Here is a 19,173-nt window from a genome sequence, read left to right on the forward strand (position 1 = left end):
GACAAAGAAAGACCTGAAAAAAAGTAAATTTGTTCAGTGGTCATATTCTACTGGTAACTAAAACAGAAAATTTATTTTAAAAGAATTAAAACCTTTTATTTCATGGCAGTATCTCATCTATGGTAAGAACTGTATACATTAGATAATGTCTGAAGTGTTTGATTTCCCTTCTGCCCTAAATGTGCATAAATATTTTTCTCTTTAAAAAAAAGCCCACAACACAATACAAATGGACCATTACTCGTTTTTGACACTGTTATATTCAAAGGAAACATTGTTACATGAAGTCCACAGGACAGATTACTTTTGTTTAAAACATAAAAAATATTGCACCAATTCAGTTTTTGGACAAGCTTTTATAGACAAACAGCTAATGCTTGGAGACATGCAGTAATTTGGTAGAGTCAGGGTTAAGATGGGGTGTGTTTACTGACAATGATATGCATAAATACCGTAAAAAAATACATAGGGGGTCTCTGCAGAGGGGTGGCTGTGATCAGAAGGTTTGGTCATCATTGCAGGACTGGGTTGCGTGTCCAAAAGCCTCACAGATGTCACAGTAGGGCCTCTCCTCAGCTGGATTACCGTGGTACGTGGTGTGTGGCACAGAGTCGGGGCTCTGGGCCTGAGTGGGACAGTCCTCTGTGTCATGGAGGTCGAAACAGTCGCAGATGTCACAGAAGAGGCGTGGCGTTGACTTCTTCTCACGCTTTGAAGCGGCATCAAATCTAAATCATCAAACACAGTTATATGCCACAGTGATAACCATTATATTTCATTTTTTGTTAGATAGTCAAAATTAGTGCTTAAAGAAATTGAATTACTTAGTTTCAAGCTTCAGTTTTTGTTTTAAGACATGCAATGCGCTTTAAAATCAAAATTCAGCTCACAATGTTTAAAACATCCAGAAGGATGAAAACATTGAAATACAAACAGCAAAACTACTAAGAAATACATTCATTTAGAACATGTTTCAGAAAATGTGTCTTGGGCACATAGTGCAATACAACTGCATACACACCCCTCTGCCTCGTCATTTCCATTAAATTCGGACAAAGCCAGCTTCTTCAGCTTAATCTTCAACTCCTCATTTTTCCGCTGAAGGTCAACGATGACACTGTTGAGGAAATTGATCTGACCAAAGGCAGACATTTGTTAGACGTTTGTGAAAAGCAAACCTGATCTAAAATATGTTTCTGATTTACCTGTCCCTCCGCAAACTCCTTCTCCTCTCTCAGCTGCTGAAAAGCTCTATCACCTGAAAGAACATAAATGATGAGTAACAAATAATGTAATATCAATAGGTCAATAGCAGTAGTGTCAGACCTGCAGGGTCGTCCTGGTCTTCACCTTTCGGGACCTGTTTTCCCTTGAGCCTATGCTCTAAACTTTGAACCCGGCTCTGGAGCTCGGCCTTATCCCTCTCCAGTGTCTCCACTGCCCTTTGTAGAGTCTTTGCCACTGCACTCTCCCCCCGCAGCACTGCGATCTGTACCATTCATTGTATCAGAGAATAAAAATCAAACATAAACATTCAAATATTTAAAATGACTGATATTGGGATGATTTTACCTCATTTCTTAGAGATTCCAGTTCTCTGTCTTTATCCATTAAACCAGTCTCTCTGCCCGGCTCTTGGCTGTTGTGATCCTCACAAAGCTAAGTGAAAAACACACAGAAACAACCGTTAAGAAAGTCATTTCAGAGCAATTCTTTACAATTCTCTCCAGTCAAAGTTTATTTAACTTTTATTCATGTATTACATGTTTAGAACATGTTTCAAACATGTGACCATTACCTGACTGTGGGAAGCCACCTTCAGCTCCTCACTGTGAGCAGAAAAAAAAAAAAAATCAGATCTGTGCCACAATCAAGTCATGAACGAAGTCAATTCTATTGTGGATCTTAACACACATCTCAAAGATCTCAACAACACAAAATATACTTATTATATACAATTTGAGATATTATGCATGTAAAGTTGTGATTTCTTAATAATCTGAAATGTTTTAAATCATGCATTTGTAATTCTATTAATATAAATTACAATCTGGACAGTCCTGAGTATTTTGTACATTTCAAGTCCTACTTGAATTAATTTTAATAATCATTTGCTAATGCAGGGATATAACTACCAATAATGTTATGGTATGCACAGTATGATGTTCCGTTCTGCTAACAGAAAACCATACATAAGAACAGACAAATACTTAACACTACATTAGCCCATTTTAACTGTGGTGCTTTTTCTTACGCCTTTCACAATTCACAAATGCTCCATTGATTCATGCAACAAAGCTAAGCTCTAGGGCCTGTCACAGTCTAAGACTCAAAGGGAGCAGCACATTCTGATGTCACTGTGCAGGCAGCGGCCATGTTGGAACCAGGCAGTCCAAGGAGGCGAGACCCTTCAGTTACGTAACAGTAGCGTTTTTTTGCTCAAGGATGCAGCTGAAAGTGGTGACTGATGAAGGTTGTCATAACTCAGATATCAAAAGAACAGCAGTTTGCTCCTTCTTTTATATGAAGAATGACAATAGGATGTGAAAGAATACACATGTCCACAATTGCGCTCTGGTGACTCAGGGGGTGTGACAAGGATATGATTCCCATATTATGCACACTCATTCACAGCTACACAGAAAGCTATTAATAGCTGCAGTGAAAAGAGCCAACCCAAATACAGCCACATCAAACGTACAGCTATAATAATGATGCATTAGTCTTACATGGCATTTGTTACACCACCATAGATGCAATTATACTTATTTAAAACAAACTCTGAAACTCTATTATGTTGAATACAATATTAACTGCAATTTAAACCAGTGAGCTAGTTTTGAAACATGTGAGTAGTAACTGCATTCCATATGCTGCTGGCAGGTCGTACACAAGGAAAAAACACATTATTCATTTGGAGTGCTTACATTTCCTTGCAGAGCGCTCCAATGTGCTGGTTTTCAGAGTTGCTCCGCTCCCTTGATAACGAAAGTTCCTCCTTGTATTTAGCATTCTGTTGCTTCAAAGACTCAAGCTGCAAAGAGCATAAGGGAATAAAAAAATGACAGCTTTTTTCTGGTACATCTATTATGCAAGAAATATAAAACCTTAAGTCTAATCAAGTACTACTATAGTCAACAAAAAAACACAGAAGGAAGTATTTTTGCTTTTTCATTCTTTTCTGATTCAGCACAAACAAGCCAGGCACAACACATACATTGTCATCAAGTCCAGTCTAACCTTACAGCAACTTTTCATCCAAATCACTAATGATTCAGACACGTGCAGTGGTGATCTGAGCAGTATTAAAATAGCAGCACTCAATAATTAAAGAGGACACACAAGTGTGATGGCAATCCACGAAATCACCCGCTACAAATTAGTGATGCTGCACACATGTGTCACTACTCACACTGTAAATCCTTTATACTTGCATAAAAACATGTTTTAAGTGTTGTTTCAAAAAGGCTGTGCAATTGAATGACTTTGAATTGAGATTCACTCACATCTAATGGTCAATGATGTGGTTGTTTTTTTTAAATTGAGAGGTCTACAGTCAATCCTCAGTTCAAATTTAGGAAGAAGACATTAAGACAATTTTTGTCATAAATGACACTGATTAAAAGTTGACAGAAAAAATGTATTTATTTAACAAAAACAAAATTGAATAAAAAATGGACCAATAGATATAAGGAAAAATGTGATAATGTTTCATATCACTCAGCTCTGTTGTTGTCCGTTTCAATAACATTCCAGACAAAAAAGGGGTCACAACAGTCAAGAGGAAATGTTGACGCGCACAATACAGATTTACAGGGGTCATTCTTTGGGGACAATCTTCACAATGACAACAAAAACACTAAAGTAACCCAGCAACAGCAGCTGTCTAGTTTTGTAGTTATACTGAAAATATGTTTATTGTGGTAGTAGCCTTAGCTGAGCAACAGTATTTGTGCTAAATCGAGAGTGTCCTACCTGGTAATGCGATAAGTAGGCGCTGGAGGAGTAACCCTGATGCAAAGCTATATCCATACCCCCAAAGCTCACCCCTGCAGCCTGATTGTCTGTAGTCAGTCCTCAGCGCCTTTGATGTAGCAGCAGTATTGCTCTAATGTCAAATGTAGAACATGCACGCGCCAACACAAGCCGGGCATCAATAAAGCATTAGCTCTCCTCCCCCGCCGTGCAAAGCTGCAAGAGGGAGAGCGTCTCTCTCTCTCTGCTTACGTTAAAGGCACTGCCATTATGTAAGTCACAACACGCTCCTCCTAGGCTACCTCACACACACCCTCACACACTTCTAAGGTTTTGTTTTTCACGCCCACTGTAACCAACAATGTTTTGGAAAAAATAAACACTGCATAGAAATATTGTTTATGCCCTTTTGTTTAGATGATGTAATTGAGTCTCGCACAACAAACAGCACAGGTCAAAAATTATGTGTTCAGCCATGCATTTGCTAACGACATGTCCTGCTGGCACACGGATGGCACATTCTAACATGTGCAGCATTACATCACATCTTCTGCACATGCGGGCGCAGCAGAGGGGGGCAGCAGATGTAAGAGCATCCTCTCACTACATGTGTTATGCCTTTAATGTGCACAGTGAGTCTAAATATAAATCACAGTTATTGCAATAGTAGCTAAAAGAATACATATCTACACTCAGAGGATATTTAAAATGAAACATGACATGAATGCCAGGTACACTTCTACTATTGTTTGTTGCCTGTACCATTAAGATATAGCCGAGCATGTCCTGAGAGGAAATCACTAAATGCTAATGTTAATGTTGTTAATATGTTATATCATCAGTGATAGCTTCTTAGCAACAACCAGCAGCTTTTTGACAAAGTGGGGATAAATGGACTGTAACAGGGCTGAAGACGGCAACAGAACATATCACAGATGTTATAGCAGCATAAAAAGAAGTGTAAAATAGATTTTCAGAAGACAATAGAATGTCGTTTAGAGACCCAATCTGGCAGAAAATACACATATACCAACTAATAACTTGCACAATCACATCCTCTTGCTTCATGACAAAACACAAAAATCCCTCTACTCATATAAGTCAAACACAGTAACATCAAGTAATATTTAAAGATAAAGAGGAGAGAGGCAAAATGTCTTACCTGTGTTTGTAGTGCCTTATTCTCAGCAGTAAGCTCCACAAGAGAAAGTGCGCACTTTTCTGTTTCCTCATTTGCCTTAAAACAATATAAAAAGCAAAAAACAGATGTCTATAAATACTTGTAGGCAAGAGATCATCAATAAAAATAAACATGGCTTTTCAGTAAACTGTACACATTAAGATATTGTACACAAATCTATACTACGTCAAATTAAACTCACCTGTGTCAGCTGGACCTTAAGCTCACTCTCTCTATGCTGGCTCTCCTCTTTCAGGGATTGATAGTTTTTATTTGTCTGATTAACATTGTGCTCTAGCTCTAAAAAGGAAAACACAAAACTTGAAATACATTAAAATGCAAAATTTCTTAATCAACAAGAAATGTATTTACCTTGCATCTTTTTCCTATTTTCTTCTGTATGCAGCTCAGCCTCTTTTCTCTGAAACAGGCAAACATCTGTGTGACCCTGGAGCGTGGAGCTAAACATTCTTTTACCTCGGCACCAATTACTGACTGAATCTACAAAACATGCAAGGCATCTATATAAAATAATCCAATAAATTAGTCTAGTTTCTCATTGTCCACTAGCAAAACAGAATAAATTGCAAAACGGACACCTATTGCTAACAATGTTGTATGATCAAGGTGAAAGTTGTGATGGCATATGTTTACAAAGCCCAAATAAATAACTGATCATTGTCCAGTTTCTATAGTTGTGTCTTGGGTCCTCACCATGCTGGTTAACTGCTGCTCTAGTGAACTCTTATATTGCAGCGCAGACTGAAGCTCCTTCTGTTTGCTCTCCAAATCCACACTCAGTTCGCTGATCTGTTGACACACCAGACATAACATATATATTGAGTAAATAACATTTAATCACAGAAACTATAGACCATGACGACAAATAGAACAACCCATTGTCATTTATAAAGCGTACATACAAAAATGTTATGTACATGACTTTCTACGTCAAGTTTGTGATCTATAAAAAAACAACTTAACATGAAAATGTTGTCCAAAAAATACTACAAAGCTGGTTAGACATAGCCAGACTTTAACCTTCATTTAAGTTTCATTGAACTGGCTTCTCAAAGCCTGAACCCCAGCTCAGACATAATGAGTGTCACAAAGCCGGTTAGCCATAGAGTTTGTAAAGTTTGAGCTTCATGGGGAAAGGGCTGTGCGTTGCTTAATTTGACCAGTTTCACGCACAAAATGAAATCTTCAATTATAAAAGCTAGTAATAACAAACAAAATAGATTTCTGTAAATTGACCCATATCTAGCAGATATTTGCATCATTTGAATTTCCCTTTTCTGCACATTTAACAGGTTTTAACTGTAGCCTAAAATTCACTGGGAAAAAAGTAGGTTTTTCCTGGGGACCAGATCAAGTTATCCTAGGCCCAACATTGTCCTTCAAAAGTCAATTCAATAATCAGAATTTTTGTCACATCCAGGATAACTTAAACATGAGTGCTGCTAAAACTTATTTCTACTCTATGATTATCTCTCACATAGACTATTGTTTAACTACTTGGTCTCTTGGCTGCTCCACAACACTTAAAACCACTGAAAACCTCTATAAAAGCGCCCTAAAAATACTTGATAAATAAGCCATTTCCCACCAACACTGTCACATTCTGAAAAAGCAGATAACTATTGGACTTTAACAACATGGTTAACCTTAAAAGAGCTTGCTAAATTTTTAAGGTCCTTCACTCCTTCGCACCACCACCATTAAAGGAGCAAGGACCACACAAGCTACCACCAGAGGTGACCTGCTGATCCCCCACAGACGGACCAACTTTGGTCACAATGAATTATCTGTCCAAGGTGGGAACTTGTGGGACAGTCTCCCGGTAACCCTGAGAGAATGTCCCACGTACAGTTCTTTTAAAGCTCTAATGAAAAACGGGTTATGGTCAAATGATTTTAACTTTTCTATAGAGACATGTTTGCATGTATGGGCAAAATATGAAGGGGGTGGGTATAAAATGTAATCGTCCTGAATGGGTGACCAAACTGACACAATGGGGGCTGTGCAATAAATGGAACGTGCAATATTTTGGATGGTGCAATAATGGGATCTGTGCAATGAGTGGAATGTGCAATTATGGGAAGTGTGCAATGAGTGTAGTGTGCAATTTTTATTTTGGCCCTTTTGTGACCCCAGCCCTTGGGACAACGGATGGAAATTAGCCTTTGGCTATAATCCGGAGTGTTTACATTCTATCATGTCTGTTCATTAGAATGCATTGTCCCAATCAAATAAATAAATTAATAAATAAAGGAAGACAAGTGATGTGATCTGCGCTGCACATGTGATGAAATATAAAATGTATGAATGGGGACTGACTTTTTCCTCCAAGGACCAAAAAAAAACATCTTGTAATGAACTGAAGAGCGACACTTCTGGCAAAAACTATGCCTTTGAGCCCAGTGAGTTAACCCTCCTTCTGCACGCTCATGTTTTTGATTACATGATGGAGAGGATTTATCACAGTGTATACCCACTGCCCAAACACTCAAACTATAGCACTGGTCAATCTTATATGCACAAAGACCTGAACGCAGAAAGATTAAGAGTAAGTAATTTTGAGGACGTTTGTGGAAGTTGTGTCCGTGTGTACACTTTTAGTAAGAATTCCATGTAACGTTTTATCAATGAGACCCCAGATAACTCTATGTCTATGTGAAGTCTATGCCAATTCTTTCTGTGGGCCCCATTGGTTAAATAAACAAAAATAAATGGCACTTAGTTTCTATTAGGGGGACTGGACCTTTTTCTCCTGGGCTTGTGCCTGTGTTTTAAGGCTGCTGATCTGTTGCTGAGAGAGTGACACGGTGTCCTCTTGCTGCTGGACCGCTCTGAGCCGGAGCTGAAGATCGGAAACCTCTCGCTCCAGCTCCATGATGCGCGATCGCTCCGACACAGTGGCCACCTTGTGAAATATAGAAAGTGTCAAGATTTGTATTCTGATGAATCCATCACCACAGCCACATTAATCTGTCAGTCAATAGATGCTGCATTTGGTTGCACTTTAAGTTTACTCAAGCAACATGTAACTTTTAGATGATAATAATAATAATAATGTAAGAATGTTATTCAAAAAAAGTCAAAATACAAATGTACCAAAAAAAAAATCGCTTAATAACTGAGTTGTTACTACTATTACTATTAATTATATTCAATAAAGATCAGCACAATCACCACATTTATTTCTAACATGGTGAAGAAGTATTATGGTTGTGACACAGCCAGCCACAGTCACAGACATTACCCTAGCATCCTCTAAATCCCTCTGGAGTTTTTCAGCTTTGGTCTTTTCAAAAAGCAGACTCTGCTCTAGGTCCTTTATGTGGGCATGCTCCAGCCTCGTCTGCGTCTGTTAGTAAAAAAGAGCAGGAAGAAAGAAAAACAGCCACCAATGCAACAGTAGCATGCCAAAAAGGGGACACAACAGAAGTGAATCAGAAAGCACAGATATCCAGCTAATCATTCATTCAGTGTTATAAAGTCGTTAAGTTGCAAGTTACAAAAGTAAAAAAGCCACATACAAGCTAGTGACTTAACAGCTTGCAAATATTTGAAATGCTTAATGAGCTTAAAACAAACTAGTCAAATACATATAATCAAAGTCAAAGATCAACAAAGAAGGTTAAATTTAAAAAGGTTATTAACGGATACAATATGAATAAACATTTATAAGTGAAATCAAGATCCTTTTAATTGGTTAAACAAATGCAAAAAAATTAAGTACACCAAATATGCATTTCTCATTATGTTCTGTCATCAAGATGTTGTTTTTCTGTACCAGTTTTCAGCATATGCATAACATTTTAGCTATAGGTTTTCTTTGGGCATTAGTTAGACTTTTGAACAGTGTTGGTACAACTGTATTTACCTCCAGGTCCCCTTTGGTAATGCATGCCTCTTCAACTCGAAATTGCAAATCCTCAACTTTCCTGTTTAAGACATAATTACTTTTAGCACAAAACGGTTTTATAAATGCAAGACCTGAAAAAGAGAAAAAAAGACACTACACAAGACACCTATATCAAAGTTGTTTTTTTCCTTTTTACATTATTTTTAATTGAATCAATACAATTTATAAGAATCACACAAGATAAACATACCTTTTCTCTTCTTCAAGCTGATTTAGCAGTTCCACTTTCTCTCGATCCGCAGCTTCAACCAATGAACGCAGCTGATCCAGTTTTGCCTCCATATCTATGGCATACTAAAAAAAAGAGGAAAAAAAAGAAAAGTAGTTTCACATAAAGAAATAATAAAAAAGCACAAATATGTAAGTAATATGTTTATATAATACTGTAAATAACCATGCTTGGGTTACAGATGTCCTAGTTTGTTGTATACTTATATTTACTAAGTGACTCTAACCTGGTCTCGGCATTTCCTCAGCAGAACCAGTTCTTGTTGCACCTCTCCTGCGTGGCTTGTGGCCTTTGCAACTTCACATCTTTCCAGATCTCGCTCGACTAAAAGCTGCTCAATGTGCTGCTGCTTCTCCTTCAGAGCTTCCTGCAATGCTGTGGTACCCGAAATCTTGCGTGCATAACGTGCTGATGTCTCTGTCAACTATATTGTATGTATGTTAATTTTGACCAGTTGGTTTATTATTGTAAAGGCTTATAGTCATTTCACTGCTCAACAGTACAGTATGAGTGTCCACCTACCAGTCCTGCTCTGCTCGGCTTTCCACTGATCGAGGAAGTGGCAGAGCTTAGAGAACTGATGGAGGAGGCACTGGGACTCCTCATGATACCGGACCTGCGCCGTGAGCTCTTTGTCTTTGTGGGAGTTGTGCAGGGAAATCCAATACGTGTTACCTTGTGGACCGGGGCAAACAAACCATACCGAGGCATGCACTGGAAATACCTAAAATAATAGGTTATTAATTAGTAGTAATTAGTTAGTAATTAAAATGTATAACTTAAATACCCCGGAATATTTAATAAAATACCTGGTCCCTGCCACAGCTCCATCATTTTTGCCAAGTGGTTCATCAAGTTCGACTCCACACCACTCTCCTTTGGCAAAGTCTGTCTCACCAAGAAACCTCACTACACCGGCCTTTGTCCCACCTACCTAAACAAAATAAAAGATATACATAGTTATAACTGTATGCAAGATGTTACAACACAAATACAATGCACAAATGCATTTTTAAATGTTTTTTTTTTTTTTTTTTACCAGCACACGGTCTCCTAGTCTCAACTCCCGTTTGTTCTTCTTTATGGAGTCTGCATCTGACAGGTTAGAAACAGACTCGCTGGATACAAGCTTTCGGGCAAGTGCACTGCTCGTCTTGATGCCAGACCCCTGAGCTAAAAATACAGTTGTGTCAATGTCATAACAGCTGCACTGATGTACTGATGATGTTTTTGAGGCTGTTACCAGTTGAGGTAGCAGCAGAGGGTGCAGGTTCATTTGGTGCAGAGCGTCCAGAGCCTTGTGCTGGGCTGGCCTCACCCCCATTGGCCACCTTTTCTGGGACAGCGGTCCTAGATAACTTTGATGGTCGAGTAAATATCCCTCGACCATCTTCACACTTAAAATACACAACCTCTGCCACAGAACCATTGTTCTTCCCAATTGGCTCATCCAACTCAATACCTGCCCACTGACCAGGGGCAAATTGTGCTTCTCCAATAAACCGTACATGACCAGGTTTGTTTCCATTGACCCAGACCCTCTCCCCAATCTGAAAATCTACAGTGGCATCTTGGGATGGAGACGTAACACCAACAGGGGACTTCTCAGAGGGAACTGGCTTTGATGTACCTGAAAGGGAGTTTATTAACAGTTGAGGACAAGCTTTATAGTGAAACTATATGAAAAGAGGCAACTAAGTCATTCTGACCAGAGGATGGGGATGTCCTTGTTGGTACCCCAGATGGACGTGCTATTTTACTCGGAGGTTTGAGCCCACTGGGTTTCCCAGTGGCACATGTTCCTTCCTGCTTTTCCATGAGTTATAAGGGGTCAGGCCTGATGACGAGGCCTATTCAACATCCCGACAATCCCAGTGTGTGGACTAAGGCTGGGAAAACAGTGAATAATATTGGCCCCTTTATTATCCAAAAACTTTATACACAGCCTTACACTACAATTATTAATGATGATAGGCAACAAGGCAATAGATACATTTTGAATAATAGCCTACAGACTATACTAAAGCAAGACGCGCAGGCTTGTATGTAGTGGGTGCTTTCCCAGACTCTTCCCCTAGTCTAGACATGACTATTACTATCACATCACCCATTTAAAACTGTAAAACTGTTTTATGAATGAAAACGGATAAGAGTCTAATCAGTTTTGGGGATGGACTATTCAGACTTCAAAAGCATGCATAAACTAGACAGCAGGACATCAATAACAAACAACAAAATAACGAAATGTAGCTATACTTTAGATATTGGAATATGTAGGAATGCGCTATTTTCAAAGCTAACTAGCCGCGGATTAGCAGAATATTGCCACAAGCTGATGCTGAAGACATACTGACATGGCATCAAATTTCAGGTATAACTTACGTTAAGAATAATATGTGGATGCGTATATTGCGTATTTTGGTAAATTCAATCAGAGGCAGAAGATGCTCGACTCGAAGCAGATCTTGCTCCGTTAGTTTCATGTTTTTCAGCCCAGCCCAGTGACGTCACCTCGGGAGCAGATGTTGCGTTTAGGAGCACCAGCGGAGCTCGTTTTCAGGAGCTTTGGCCTCAACACTGTAAACGATGTCTTCAGGAAAATTACACCATTTACCAGGCTCATAAACAAGTGGCTTTATTATTACACAGAGTAACGAAAGCAACTGAACTACCTCAGTGTTTTGTTTTACAATCCAAAGGTACACCAAGAAACCATAAACACATTTACCCTGTGGTACAAGCAATTTTGTGTAGGTAATAATGGCATACACTGATTATTCCCCAAGCGTCCCCAAAATTATTGCCTTTATTTTTCTGTGTTTGTGATGAACATTACATCCTGGTGGAGACATTCATTTCAACTGAGTTGACTTCATTTTTGACTTCTTTCTTTCCCAGCACTTTGTACAAAACCTTTTTGAAAGTACCACTAAAGGCTGGTGTAGAGAAGTAGTATACAACAGGGTTGAGGACACTATTAAAATATGTGAAACATACAGATGTGTAAAATGCTAAATTGGCTTCTTTAAAATGTACACACTCATCATACCACATTCTAAGGACCCAAACAGCAATTCGTGATATTGTGCTGGGAAAAAAACAAGTTATAAAAATAAAAGCCACAGCCATGACAAACTGAACGGCCCGCTTGATTTTTCCCTGTTTGTCAATAGTCCTGTTTCTTAGTTGCCAAGTTATTCTAATTGTGCAGAAGGCAACAATTGCAGCAGGCAAGAAAAACTGAACGACATAAAATGCATTGTGCCAGGTAGAAATGGGACTGAAACCCATGCAAATATTAAAACTTTCACATTGTGTATGATTGCTATTGTAAAAGAAGTGCTCGTCAGCAAGAAGATATCCAGTAGCCAGAAATATCAATGCCCACAAACCAAGAGAAACCCAGAGAGCATAGCCCAAGCCCATTCGGTTAATTGGATTCAGTGGGTGGACAATTTTGAAGTAACGATCAACAGCCACAGCCGTGAGGAAGAAGATTCCTGCAGCTCGATTTGCAGCCAACAAAAAGAGCAGAATACGACACAGGACATCCCCATAAAGCCAGTTCTTCCCTCGTCTGTAATAGTCAGCTCTAAAAGGCAGGCAGAAGAGGACGATAGAGTCAGCCACAGCCAGATGAGTCAGGTACACAGAGTTGGGCCTCCAGGTGTCCATGTGAAAGATGAACATCCACAAAGCAACAACATTTCCAAAAAGCCCAACCATGAACTCCAGTATAAGTACAGGAGGAAGAACTTGATCCAAAATAGGGGCTTCAAAAGCACAGCACTTTTCAAACTGTGAATGATTCATCATTCGATCTGCAAAGCACAATAGCATCAAAGTGCACCAATGACGCTTTTACACAATGTCAACATAGATACGGTGAAGCAGGTGAACACTTCAGCATGGATTAAGTGATAACACACATACACAATTTCAGACCAACATACGAAATCATAATTGGTTTCTGGTCTATGGGGAGGAACCCTTGACCCAAAGGTGCAGAAAAACAAGGGTAAATGTAAATTGTAATGAGTGAGTCTTCATTAAAATTATTATGGAAAACCAGGTTCGCCCATGGGCATAGAGAAAGTTTCTTAAAAAACAACCTACACACGGCATGAGGGGCCTGACGTTTAATTACGTTTCAAATCAATAAAGAGCCACAACAACATGTTCTGGGGTAAGGGGAACTTGAATTTATTAGCCTAGAGTTTTAGGTGAAGAACAATTGAAAGGGGTTCACATCATACTGCAACTTTGGCAAATGAGAGAAAGCAGCCATGAACTATTGAGTGTCCATGTCCTTGGGTTTTATGAATAGTAAAAATAAAACTTTAAAAAAATGACTTGATGTGTACATTTGGCCAGGGTGTTGCCGTTTTCAGGTCGCATCCATTTCACAGAAAGTGCATATTTGGTCTTCACTTTTTTACTTCACCCAGATCATCAATGCTATCGTCATCCACCTACAATGACAATGGTTAAAAAATGAGAATGGGGTCCTTATTGGATATAGGCTATTATTGAAACTAGCAACAGTTTCTGTACGGGAAACAATTCTGCTTGAGTCTGAATACAATACAGGATTATTCAAGTTGAAACTTTCTGTAAAAATAGTGAGGCTTACCTCAGGCCACTTCTCCTGAATGACATCAATTATGTCATCAGTAAAATCTCCCTGAATTATAATTTCATCCTCTGCTGTAACTGAGGCACCACAAGAAAATTTCTGGGCAAAGAATCGTTGCGCCTCCTTTAGGTCAATGTCTAGAAAAGGATGAATAATTGGTAAAGTAGAATGTCAACAGTAGAAGTTAAAGGCCATAGGAAAATGTGTACTTACCAAATGTCCCCAATCCACAAACCCGTGTGACATATTTCTTTTTAGCTCTAGGAATCCTAGCTATTGTAACTTTCTGAGGTACAGTTTTCTTTTTTTGTTTAATCTGTCCTCTTCCACCTGATGAAACAAAATTTAAATAGAGCAGACAGATTTCGTGAAGTGCTTATGTGCACACTTTTTGAAGGTGTTATTATGACTCAAAGTATTTAAGGTACCTCTTTTTTGCTTCTTTTTCTCCTCCTCCTCAGCTACCGGGGGTGAATCTCCAGTTCCCGGTTCCTGCTTGGGGGTATTTGCTGCTGAACCAGTAAGACCAAGGAATTTAAACAATTGATGAAACCATTTTTATGCTTCAGATTTTTAGAACAGTTACATAGGCTCCAAGAGCTTTACTTACCAACTGTCATCCTGGCAAATACATCTGGAAAGTTTTTCTCAAGCCACTGTCTACATTTTGCTGGCTCAGGCATATACTCACAGTACTACAAAGTAGTGATAAAATAATGAAGCCAACAATGGTATAAATATTTATTTAAAAGATTGAAAGGCTGTAATACTTACCTCTGTAGGCAGTGAGCACACTGTAATGGTATGAAAGAACACATTAAAACAATATAATCTTTAATTTTGTAACGTGTTAAATATCAGGGTGTGTATTGTACCTCCACAGTAAAGCACTTTAAGTGGGTACTTTGACTCCGAGTCTGATGGCCCTTGCTCAGATTTATTATCCGAAGAACCCAATTCTATCTCAGTAGTAGCCATAACTAAATACCTTTAACAACAACAGATAGAGAAATATTATATTATTACAATAACAAACATTAAAGACAAGGATAAGCAAAACTATACCTCCCTGGTAAAACACTATTACATCGTCCCAGTATATATGACTGTAAATTCATTCATCCATTCATTTAGTGACATGGCATTTATACCTGATTATATATTTATTACGTATTAAAATGGACCACAAGGGAAATCAAGTAATTTTATAACAAAACTGTACTGCTAGCAAATGAACAAATCTACAGTTTAAATCAGATATATCCATAACTTTAAAGCAAGGTAAAACGGGGTTGAGGTAAAATACATATATATAAAAAATAAATAAATACACCGGTCCTTTCCGCTGCATGAGTCATAATTTTGTACAGTTGCCTTCATCGGGTTACGGGCATGGTGGGCAGCTGTCACCGTTAGCGCATCTCTTAGCACACATCAGGTAGCCAATGAGCTAATGTACGACTAGCAGCTGAACATGTATATCAACACAAATGAATGATCACATACCCCAAAACCTCCAATCTAAAACTGATGATTGCGGAGTGGAGTTTGTCGCATTATTGTAGTTGTAGCCACTATCAAAAGCTCATTTGTAGTTAGTAAAGCTGGTTGTAGTTGTCGTACTTTGAGCACGCCTTGTAACCTATTCTTCTATCAAGCCTGACTGCGTGCACACCCAGTCATACGCCCCCTACTGGCAGGGAGGAATGCCGTAAAATAAAAAAACTGACCAATCTGACCGATCCCATAGGCTCTTTCTAACTTCCGCTACTCCTGCTAACTTTTTAAATCATAATCTATTGTAAACATTTTTTGGCATTTGTAACAGATAGTTTTGCACTGATCGCAATGCAGTCTATTCTTATAGTTACTGCATTTGGTATTAAAACAGTTATTTGCAATTTGTAATGGAATGGACAACAGAAGTACAAAGACGCCTTCAAATGGGAAAGCCTATAGACATGAACCAGCAGCATCAAGCTACTTGTGTTTAACGGGTAAGAAAAAACAAGCTGATGTTTTGTATTATCTAAGTTAAACGTGAATGACATTATCCACTGAACTCTAGATCTTGAACAAAAACCATGGCACAGCACTCCCGTCACAAAGGTGAGAAAAACAAACGCTGCATAACATACAAAGTTATCATTGCACAGGTTTACTATGCTGTGTAAATTTAAAATGATGTGTTTTTTTTAAACACATGTGTAGAGTAATGACTTTGTGCCTGGGGGTAGACAAATTCTCACCCCAGATTCAAGACATTATGGTCCTCACATTCCAACTGAGCCCTTCTGTTTGCCATCTTTGCAGGATACACAGGTCAGTATCTAAAGTTTTAATTGAGCATGATGCAATGTTTCCTTGTGTGTATAATATGGCATGACGCTGCTCAGGGGAGTAAATGTTAAAATGTCTATGTATGAATTATAATGTTTGATCATTTATTTACCAGTGATTGTATTATTTTTAGTTTTCTGAAAAGTTCCCTGTTAATCCAAGAAGTGCCTCACAAACCATTGCAAATTTGAAAAAAGAGCTCCAGCTGCTGGTGACAGAGCTAAAGGACAGAGACAAGGAACTAAACACTATGGCTGCTGCCCATCGTCAGGAGGTCCAAACCTGGGAGAGAACACGGCAGAAACTGTTGAAACTGGAGCGGCAATGTGCATTCTTAGAAGGTCAGGTATAACTTAGTAAATGTCTGTATTAATTTATAGATTTAAATGTATTTTATGTAATTTCGTATTTACAGCACACAATGTTTTGCAGATGAGCTACAGAAGCGTAATGACGTTATTAGGGTCCTGACCAAGCATGTTGTAGTTTTGGAAACGAGAGAAGAAGATGCTCTGCAACAACTCAGAGAATCCCAGCTACAGATCAGGGAGCTTTCAAACAAAGAACTCAATCTGAGCAAAAAATGTCAAGATTTTGAAGTATGTTTGATACCCTGTGGATTTCAGTTCTGGTTACACTATGAACATTTGTTTTTTGAGTGTTTGTTTGTTTTTTAGGAACAGAACAAGAGCCTTAATTCCTCAGTTACAGCTCTCTCCACCCAAATTGGCGCTCTGCAGGTCAGAGAGGAAGAGCTGAGTTCGATGCTCAAACTAAAGGTACAATCTAATCTTTGTTCTAATGTAAATGGATTGTTTTTAAAGAATAACTTTTATCATTAGGAAAAAGATGTGAGTGAAGCTTCAAGCCATTTGCTGGACCTCACAGGGCATCTCAAGGACATGGAGCTATCCTTAAAAGAAAGTTACACAAAAGAAAGCACACTCCAGACAGAATTGCAGGAACAAAAGCATTACTGCACTGAAGCGAGATGTGCCATTACTCAGTTAAAAGGTAACATTAAGGGTACATTCAGTTAAGGGAGAAAGCCAGTTAGTATTTATCTGACTGATTGTTACAGAGCAACTGCAGCAGCAGATAGCACAAAGCAGTGCCCAAAGAGAGGAGATCATTCGCCTTAAACAGGAGCTTCAACTGGTCAGCCAAAACCAGGCATTGCCAGGTACATTATTATACTTTGACACAGGCATCAGTAAAGGATATTCACTTTATTAAAGAAGACATTGTATACTTTTCTTCTGAGATTTAGTAATAAACTATAACCTCATAAGTTTATCTTTATGTTACATTTTCTTCACTGTAAATCACAACACTGATATAAAATCACTTAATAGTAGAACCCGAACCCGATCACGGACTCCTTGTTCAAAAAGCCGAACTAAGAAGCCTCTCCTCTTCATCGTGACATTTTTGCCCTAACACCTGGGCACTTAAGTGCAACACAATGCAGAATATTCATGAATCAATCCAACTACATAATAGTATATAATAATGAGGGAACACCATTATTTCATGGATAACAGCTCATAAAAGTCAGTTTTGCATAATATGTCTCCTTTAAATGTTTACTTGCAAAAACATCACCTGACTTTATGGTTGAAGCGTAGACTATGTTTGTTTACCAGAAGAGGGTGAGAGCAGCTGGAAAGATGAGCTGCTTGAACTTTTCCGCTCAAAGCAGGAAAGAACCACATCAGAGTTGTTGTGTCTTCGGCAGGTATGTTACACAATGCACAATCTCTACACATCCAAGTAGCACTCCTGCCCCTAAATACAATAAATTATTTATGTTCAAGCGAATCAACAAACAAATTACTTTGGGACAATAGACAAGTATTGTAATTTTATATAACAACAGCTCCAACAGTGGATGTTCCCTTTTGGTCATTGTTGCTTTGAAGCGTGACGACTGGAGTCTTCTGGTTTTTCAGCATACTTTCTAGCACAACAAATGTGTGTGTCATTGCTCTGTGTCACCTGGAAATAGATATTAGATATAGATACAAGAAACTAAATGGTGTAATTCTAACAAAAAATATGCCAATAATAATTGCACCAAATGTTAATGCTGATTTTAACTTGACTATTTGTTGTAAAGGTGTGTGAAAATCAACGTAATGATATCCAGCTTTTACAGTTGAACTTGGAAAGTGCTCGTCAGTCTCAAAAAGAAAGAGTTACCTGGGAAATACCAAGCAGGTTCATATCAAGCAATATACATTATGCAATGAATGCTCCCATCATACCAATAGTATTTCTATGTTGTTGCAGCCAAGACTATGTGAACAGAAGATCAATGGTATCTCACACAGGGATCAAAAGGGATATGTCTCTATTTTGTTTTCAAATAACTATTTTTATTCTGTCATTTCCATTCAAAGGACATAGATGTCTTGTCCAATTGTTCTTTAAAAAGGATTTTAAAGGAACTTGATGAAACTAGTTTGGAACACAGCAGCTGTAGACAACCAAGGCATCGACAGAGAAGTGCTTCCTTCTTGCACAAGGTAGGAGAGTGTTGTAGATGGTCGGGTGTGGGCTAAACCTTTAACTCTGCCTTTTTCATTTGCACTGGGCGTGTTCACATGTGGAAACTTTTTTTTTCCCTTTGGCAGCAGCGTGAATCACCCAAAGCCTGCCATCATCATGACACTTGTGAGCAACTTCGTGAACAACGTAACACAAATTGACCTCAGAAGAAACTTCCATGAACATTTATAAAGACAATATTTTAACTCAAGTGCACATTTTAATAATAAGCTTTTTTCAAAGCTGCAATTTCTACAGAACCAACATTAAAGACACTAGTGTCCAAAGTGGATAAGGAGTGAAACCTGTCTGGCAGGGCTGACAGTGGTGTG

The 19,173-nt window shown here is 38.5% G+C and overlaps 4 protein-coding genes across 8 annotated transcripts; 1 reads left to right on the forward strand and 3 right to left on the reverse strand.

The window, feature by feature from the left end:
* Nucleotides 1–11,821, reverse strand: clip1b (CAP-GLY domain containing linker protein 1b). Of its 2 annotated transcripts, XM_033989956.2 has the most exons (22): nt 11,698–11,821; nt 11,025–11,204; nt 10,559–10,945; nt 10,355–10,488; nt 10,125–10,249; nt 9,838–10,039; nt 9,542–9,739; nt 9,277–9,380; nt 9,045–9,105; nt 8,421–8,525; nt 7,920–8,081; nt 5,870–5,965; nt 5,528–5,576; nt 5,358–5,455; nt 5,138–5,212; nt 2,928–3,034; nt 1,799–1,829; nt 1,573–1,659; nt 1,327–1,489; nt 1,206–1,258; nt 1,022–1,134; nt 1–728 (listed from the first exon to the last, which is right to left on the reverse strand). In XM_033989956.2, exons 2-22 carry the CDS (start codon nt 11,131–11,133, stop codon nt 497–499), a joined length of 2,691 nt encoding a protein of 896 aa, XP_033845847.1. In that variant the 5' UTR covers nt 11,134–11,204; nt 11,698–11,821; the 3' UTR covers nt 1–496. The 2 variants fall into 2 exon arrangements, with proteins under 2 accessions (XP_033845847.1, XP_033845848.1); XM_033989957.2 differs by lacking the exon at nt 8,421–8,525 and having other exon boundaries at nt 11,698–11,778.
* A 261-nt stretch (nt 11,822–12,082) lies between these two features.
* LOC117392042 (hydroxycarboxylic acid receptor 3-like) lies at nt 12,083–13,362 on the reverse strand. Its single transcript, XM_033990024.2, has one exon. It carries the CDS (start codon nt 13,153–13,155, stop codon nt 12,148–12,150), a length of 1,008 nt encoding a protein of 335 aa, XP_033845915.1. The 5' UTR covers nt 13,156–13,362; the 3' UTR covers nt 12,083–12,147.
* A 132-nt stretch (nt 13,363–13,494) lies between these two features.
* denr (density-regulated protein) lies at nt 13,495–15,636 on the reverse strand. 3 transcript variants are annotated; one of them, XM_033989833.2, is made up of 8 exons: nt 15,458–15,636; nt 14,827–14,939; nt 14,726–14,745; nt 14,562–14,646; nt 14,380–14,463; nt 14,165–14,281; nt 13,949–14,088; nt 13,495–13,787 (listed from the first exon to the last, which is right to left on the reverse strand). In XM_033989833.2, exons 2-8 carry the CDS (start codon nt 14,927–14,929, stop codon nt 13,743–13,745), a joined length of 594 nt encoding a protein of 197 aa, XP_033845724.1. In that variant the 5' UTR covers nt 14,930–14,939; nt 15,458–15,636; the 3' UTR covers nt 13,495–13,742. The 3 variants fall into 3 exon arrangements, with proteins under 3 accessions (XP_033845724.1, XP_033845725.1, XP_055087641.1); XM_033989834.2 differs by having other exon boundaries at nt 14,380–14,460; nt 15,458–15,627; XM_055231666.1 differs by having other exon boundaries at nt 14,380–14,467; nt 14,560–14,646; nt 15,458–15,627.
* Nucleotides 15,637–15,732: 96 nt separating this feature from the next.
* ccdc62 (coiled-coil domain containing 62) lies at nt 15,733–19,052 on the forward strand. Of its 2 annotated transcripts, none has more exons than XM_055231660.1 (13): nt 15,733–15,948; nt 16,020–16,060; nt 16,163–16,273; nt 16,425–16,632; nt 16,724–16,890; nt 16,969–17,070; nt 17,134–17,305; nt 17,373–17,474; nt 17,938–18,029; nt 18,411–18,511; nt 18,584–18,611; nt 18,694–18,819; nt 18,928–19,052. In XM_055231660.1, exons 1-13 carry the CDS (start codon nt 15,864–15,866, stop codon nt 19,000–19,002), a joined length of 1,410 nt encoding a protein of 469 aa, XP_055087635.1. In that variant the 5' UTR covers nt 15,733–15,863; the 3' UTR covers nt 19,003–19,052. The 2 variants fall into 2 exon arrangements, with proteins under 2 accessions (XP_055087635.1, XP_055087636.1); XM_055231661.1 differs by having other exon boundaries at nt 18,931–19,052.
* Nucleotides 19,053–19,173: the final 121 nt, after the last annotated feature.

Source organism: Periophthalmus magnuspinnatus, chromosome 23 (assembly GCF_009829125.3).
Source record: "Periophthalmus magnuspinnatus isolate fPerMag1 chromosome 23, fPerMag1.2.pri, whole genome shotgun sequence".
Lineage (NCBI taxonomy): Eukaryota > Metazoa > Chordata > Actinopteri > Gobiiformes > Gobiidae > Periophthalmus > Periophthalmus magnuspinnatus.